Source organism: Lepisma saccharinum, chromosome 7 (assembly GCF_977018435.1).
Source record: "Lepisma saccharinum chromosome 7, izLepSacc3.1, whole genome shotgun sequence".
Taxonomy (NCBI): Eukaryota; Metazoa; Arthropoda; class Insecta; order Zygentoma; family Lepismatidae; genus Lepisma; species Lepisma saccharinum.
Window position 1 is genome coordinate 55850886 of NC_139235.1, and position 6308 is coordinate 55857193.

Here is a 6308-nt window from a genome sequence, read left to right on the forward strand (position 1 = left end):
TGTTACATTACGGCTAAAACAAGTACAACCACAGTAATAACAAACTAATTAGGAATCAGTAGCGAGTATACTACCCTGTTCATAGTTAAAAGGTAAAAAAAGGTAAAGTGTTCCCCTGTGCATAGCACCACGCCATGAAGGCGTATAGGGGGTGTGGGGGTAACGCCCCACACTTTCTTGATCCGGTCGTGAGTGGGGTGATGTGATCAGCATCACGCCCCTGACCGCCTTTACCCCACAGGGTTTCCCCCAGGTACCCATGTTATTCGACGCTGGGTGTGCGCCGGGGCCGCTTCCACCGATAGAAAAGTTCCCGGATTTGAACTGTTCATAGTTGCAAACTATAAAATATGTATCCGGTGCGTAGATAAACACAGTCGTCGGGGAGTTTGTTTTATTACTATTTATATCCCTGTATTTTCAACCATTTTTGTCACTTGCCTCATAATGCCCTGAATATACATTATATTAACCTATGTGTTGCTTACCTTTGGAATTTTGAGTTCTTTCATTTCTATTTTGTCATCTGTTCAGTGTGTCACAGACAACAAGTATCAGAAGGACGAAGTGGATAGACTAAATTGTAGATTCCAACTTGGTAATTAGATTTGCAAATATTTGACATGTAAGCTAAGAGAAAATTCGATATGACTACTTCCACTTGAATTCTATTTTCTTTCTGCCATTTTTCGTATAGTTTCTTTACTTCTTGTTAGGTTACAGAATGTGTTTTCTCGTTTTGTTTTACGGTGCATAATGTGGCTGATTGTAGCTATGTCATTTTTAACAAATATGTGTAATCCTGGCAACCCTGGAACGCATCGCTTCACGACGGGATATGACGTCACAAATGCAATCAAATGTTGTGTGTGGTTGCCAGCATTCAGGCGGCAAAACGGACTTTTTTGAACGACTGTAGCGCCGAAATGATGCACCAAGGAGAAAAATGTTACTGAGAAATGTTGTTTGTTTTGATGTCCTCTATACGTTTCCATTGTCCGTGGGCGCCATTAAAATGACACCCTGTATATATATACCGCGTGAGGCACCTAAAAGTACCACCTGAAATAGCGAAGAAACCAGAAACAGTAGCGATGTGAGGTTTGCGGGAAACAATAATATCAAATGGAGCTCGTAAATCGGAGGTATGGGGTGGGTCGAAAAATATCGACAAATGGGGCATCTGGAGCAAAGTCATATTTTTTTAAAGTGGTGGCCGTCAGCTGCGATACAGGCAACGAGGCGCCCACGCAAAGATCGTTCCACAGAATTTAGCATCTCGTAGGGAATGTCCCTACAGGCCGCAGTAATGCGGTGTTGCATATCCTCTGGAGTTGTTGGCACATCCCGGTAGACAATGTCCTTCAGCTTTCCCCACAGGAAAAAGTGTAACGGTGTCAAATTTGGGGAACGAGCCGGCCATATGACAGGCCCTCCACGTCCAATCCAACGATTTGGAAATGTATTTTCCACACATGCTGTAGCGCGTCTTGCACTGTGAGCTGGGCACCCGTCATGTTCGTACCACATTTCCCTCCTTGTCTGAAGTGGTATGTCCTCCAATAGTACAGGCAGTTCATGTTGTAAAAACTGTATGTATCGGTCAGCATTCAGTGTCCCTTGTATAAAAAAAGGGCCAATGAGATGTTCACCCACTATACCACACCACACGTCCACACTCCATGGGCGCTGGCGTTCCACTTTGCGAAGCCAATGTGGATTTATCACCGACCAATAGTGCATGTTCCTTAGGTTGACATTTCCATGATTGGTAAAAGTTGCCTCGTCAGTGAAGAGGATACGTGACAAATCGGTTGTGTCGTGTCGTAACATCCATGTGCAAAACCGAACACGGTCCACAAAATCATTCCCGTGAAGTTCCTGATGGAGGGAGATATGATATGGGTGAAACTTGTGTGTGTGCAGAATCCTCAATACACCTCGCTGACTCATCCCAGCATCCCTGGAAATTTCACGGGAGCTAACGTGCGGATTCACAGCAACAGCGGCGAGAACATTTGTTGCACCTGCCTCACCTGTAGTTGGCTTGTTCCGCACACGTGCTCGTGGTGTTACACTTCCGGTGTCTCTTAATTTAATAAATAACTTACCAAACAGACGTCGAGATGGCTGTCGTCTGTCCGGATATCTCTCTGTGTACACACGGTAGGCTTCTGAGGCATTCTTTCGGCATTCCCCATAAATCAGGATCATGTCCGCTTTTTCTATGTTTGTGAACACCATAATCTTCGCTCTTACCACTACGACTGCTTGCTATGAACTAACACGATCTCGTGGACCTGCTATCAAAACTTGCTCTGCGTAAAGGCAGTTCTGTCAGGCACCTGAGAAGTCTTACATTCCGTGGTACTGACAATCAAGTGGGCCACTCGTTAGTTTGTTTACATATTTTCACATGGCCATATCTTCGTTCCTATGTGCAGTAGATGCATGAGACCAACGGCGTTGTGTATCTCTGCGTGTGCTCTTTTATATTATGCATGATATTGTATATCGTTCCATTTAAAAAAATATGACTTTGCTCCAGATGCCCCATTTGTCGATATTTTTCGACCCACCCCATACCTCCGATTTACGAGCCCCATTTGATATTATTGTTTCCCGCAAACCTCACATCGCTACTGTTTCTGGTTTCTTCGCTATTTCAGGTGGTACTTTTAGGTGCCTCACGCGGTATATATATACAGGGTGTCATTTTAATGGCGCCCACGGACAATGGAAACGTATAGAGGACATCAAAACAAACAACTTTTCTCAGTAACATTTATCTCGTTGGTGCATCATTTTCTCGCTACAGTCGTTCAAAAAAGCCCGTTTTGCCGCCTGAATGCTGGCAACCACACACAACATTTGATTGCATTTGTGACGTCATATCCCGTCCTGAAGCGATCCGTTCCAGGGTTGCCAGGAACACTCATATTCTGTGAAAAATGACATAGCTACAATCAGCCACATTGTGTACCGTAAAAGAAAACGAGAAAACACGTTCTTTAACCTAACAAGAAGTAAACAGACGACACGAAAACTGGTAGAAAGAAAACAGAATTCAAGTGGAAGTGGTCATATCGAATTTTGTCTCAGCTTATATGTCAAATATTTGCAAATCTAGTTACCAAGTTGGCATCTACAATTTAGTCTATCCACTTCGTCCTTCTGATACTAGTTTTCTGTGACACACTGAACAGATGACAAAATACTAGATATGAAAGAACTCAAAATTCCAAAGGTAAGCAACATATAATATAATGTATATTCAGTGCATTATGAGAAAAGTGACAAAAATGGTTGAAAAAACAGGGATATAAGTAGTAGTAATACAAGCTCCAAGCTCTCCGACGACTGTGTTAATCTATGCACCGGATATACATGTAATGTAATAGTTTGCAACTATGAACAGGACAGTATATTCGCTACTGATTCATAATTAGATTGTTATTGTGGTTGTACGTGTTTTAGCAGTAATGTAACAACGTGAACCTCGGATACTTCCGTTATCAGCACAAAAGTACCACAATGCATCTGGACACAAACCTGTAGATACCAATCTTGCAACGAGATTTGCAAATATTTGACATGTAACTGGGCGCAAACAGCCACATGTAAGCTGTAAGTCCAATAAAATGTATTGTTGTTGATATTTGACATGTAGGCTGCGACAAAATCCGAAATTGACACTTCATTTTGAATACGTTTTTACCATTTCTCATATCGTTGGTTCACTTCCTCCTTCACCTGAGATGACTGCTGATCTTCTGGCTGGTGGGCTATGATGTTCGGTCTACTGGACACCTAATAATGTGGTTGGTAGTTTGTAAATTTTACAAAATTTGTGTGTACCTTGCAACTCGGCCGTGCGCTGTTTCGCCGCAGGAAATGACGTCACAGATACGATAAAATGTTGTGTTGGGTTGCCAGCATCCAGGCGGCAAAACGGTCTTTTTTGAACAGCTGTAGCGCAGAAATGATGCACCAACAAGAAAAATGTTACTGAGAAAAGTTGTTTGTTTTGATGTCCTCTATACGAATCTGGGGTCTGTGGGCGCTATTAAAATGACACCCTGTATATATATATATATATATATTATTGCAAATTCCCTCTACTTTAACCCCTTTCAGGGAATACATCTAATTACAAGTCACCCTGTATATATATATATATATATATATATATATATATATATATATATATATATGTGTGTGTGTGTGTGTGTGTGTGTGTGTGTGTGTGTGTGTGTGTGTGTGTGTGTGTGTGTGTGTGTGTGTGTGTGTATTAGCAGGTAACAATATGTTATAAACACATTCTAACTTTCTAAAGAATCGCTCATGTGGGATAGCCAAACGGATCCGTTTGGATCCGGATCCGAAAAATTTTAGGATCCGGATCGGGCCATCCCTAATATGGACGACGCAACATGAGCTCCACAGAGAATTTTTCTGACTATGAATTCAGTCGCCAGAGCCTCGTTAGCCTATTTTTTGTGTGAAGTTCATATGTTTGTTCTTCTCTAGATAAAATGCGGGATTTTTTTATTTTCCTTTACTTTCCTACTCATTTTCTTACTCTTAGTTTCCTTTCTTTGAATTTTGTTTGTTTACTTCCCTACTTCGATTCTCTTCTATTTAATTGACATTTCACTTCTTTCCTCTGTTTCCCCCTTTGCATCTTTCGTTTCTTTGCCTTGCTTCATTGCTTGCTTGTCCACTATCCCCCCTGTTCGATTTTCTTTCCAATGACTTTTCTCTCATTTGCTGATATTTGCATTGCTGCTTTTCTCTGGTTTGATTTTCTTTGCTCGCATTACTTCTTTTCTTCGAATTTATTTTCGTCGATTTTCTTTTCTTTCTCGGAATTTTTAACTGTACCGGATGGCCACAATTAGAGTTGCGCTCTTCATTTCCCTCTGTAGCCCGTTTCAAGCATCTGATTGCGCTTGGTACAGAGGCTGTGTGACCATGGGGAAGCAAATGTGGCGCTGAAATCTGGAGCACAATGATCGTGCGATCATTGTTCACACAGCTCTGCGCTTCCAGAGGGCCATTCACGTAGACAGAACGCATATTGAACACTTCTGCACCGGCATAATCTCAAATTACTAGTTGTTAAATCAGCGCCACGGTGGTGAATATTTGATCTATATTTCATCAATATTCGTTTTTTCATGGTCTCCAATGCATCTGTTCCAAGTTTCACAGTAATACATTGCTTCGACCGAGCTCCATTTGGGCAACTTTTAATTGTGGCCACCCGGTATACTTTGCTTTGGCTTCCTTGGTTACCAAGTTCTCTGACATTCTTATACGCTGATCGCTTCTCTGGTGTTTAAAAGCCAAAGCGAACATTCAGCTGGTCTTTTTCTGGTGAAGGTTCCACACTGAAGATTGATTTCTGCTTTCTTCGTTCTTTCAGCAAGCAACCCACAGCAGCACAGTTCGGTCGTCTGTTACGAGTCGAGGGAGCATTCGGTGGACCTTCTCCAATGGAATTCAAGCCTCAACCGTTTAGCTCTCGACTTTTCTATTAAAGGGTTCCCGCGAAAAGGAGTTTCTTTGAAGACATTTTGGACAATTTCACTAAGAGACTGTTTTCGCCCATAGAAAGAGTTCAATTGCTGAGGCTCTCCACCCCAAAGAAGAGGACGTTCTCAGTATTATAGTTATTATTAATGGAAGTGGGCAAGTGTGAAGACAGTGTTACCATCTAGTCTATTATTAACCTAGACTTAGAAGGCTGTAAAGAGTGTTCTGTGAAAAACAGGAAGACATTACTGTAACGAATTTTTTTTGTAATTCTGACCGTGATTTTCAGAAGAATAAAAAAATGAAATATTTTAATATTTCAGAGCATTTTAAATTAACCACTCAACATTCTGTGTCATATTTTTCAGTGACTTAAATGTGTTTCAGCCACATTCTATTACAATCACATCTGGACTCTACCTTGGTTATAGTTATATGTGTGTTCTGTGTGCGTATGAGCAGACCTCGTGTAGGAGTGGTTAGTACAGCGTGCTACGACACCAAGGGTCTCTGGTTCGATTACCGGTCTGGGCATGCGTGTTCTTTGTGAGTGTCCCTTCATTAACTTAATCCAATCATCACTCATCCTGATCGTCCGGATTAGTCAAGAGTAACAGAAAAGCGATGTTAAGCAAAAAATTAAATTAAATTCATGTAGGTATGCGTATATACGTACATGGGCGTATATATAATTCAAGTAAGGGGGCCTTAAACTTTTGGTATGATTAGGGTTGCTATACTTCATAAGTAAAAATCCGGGTACTGCTGGC

General features: G+C 41.5%; 1 protein-coding gene across 1 annotated transcript in view; it reads left to right on the forward strand.

Annotated features, from left to right (window-relative positions):
* Positions 1 to 5784, forward strand: part of LOC145990474 (uncharacterized) — a 462687-nt gene extending 456903 nt beyond the window's left edge. Inside the window, exon 20 of the mRNA XM_083126168.1 lies at positions 5429 to 5784. Coding sequence (XP_082982294.1) covers positions 5429 to 5524 — 96 coding nt within the window. The 3' untranslated portion in view covers positions 5525 to 5784. The remainder of the gene's footprint in view (positions 1 to 5428) is intronic.
* The last annotated feature ends 524 nt before the right edge of the window (positions 5785 to 6308 follow it).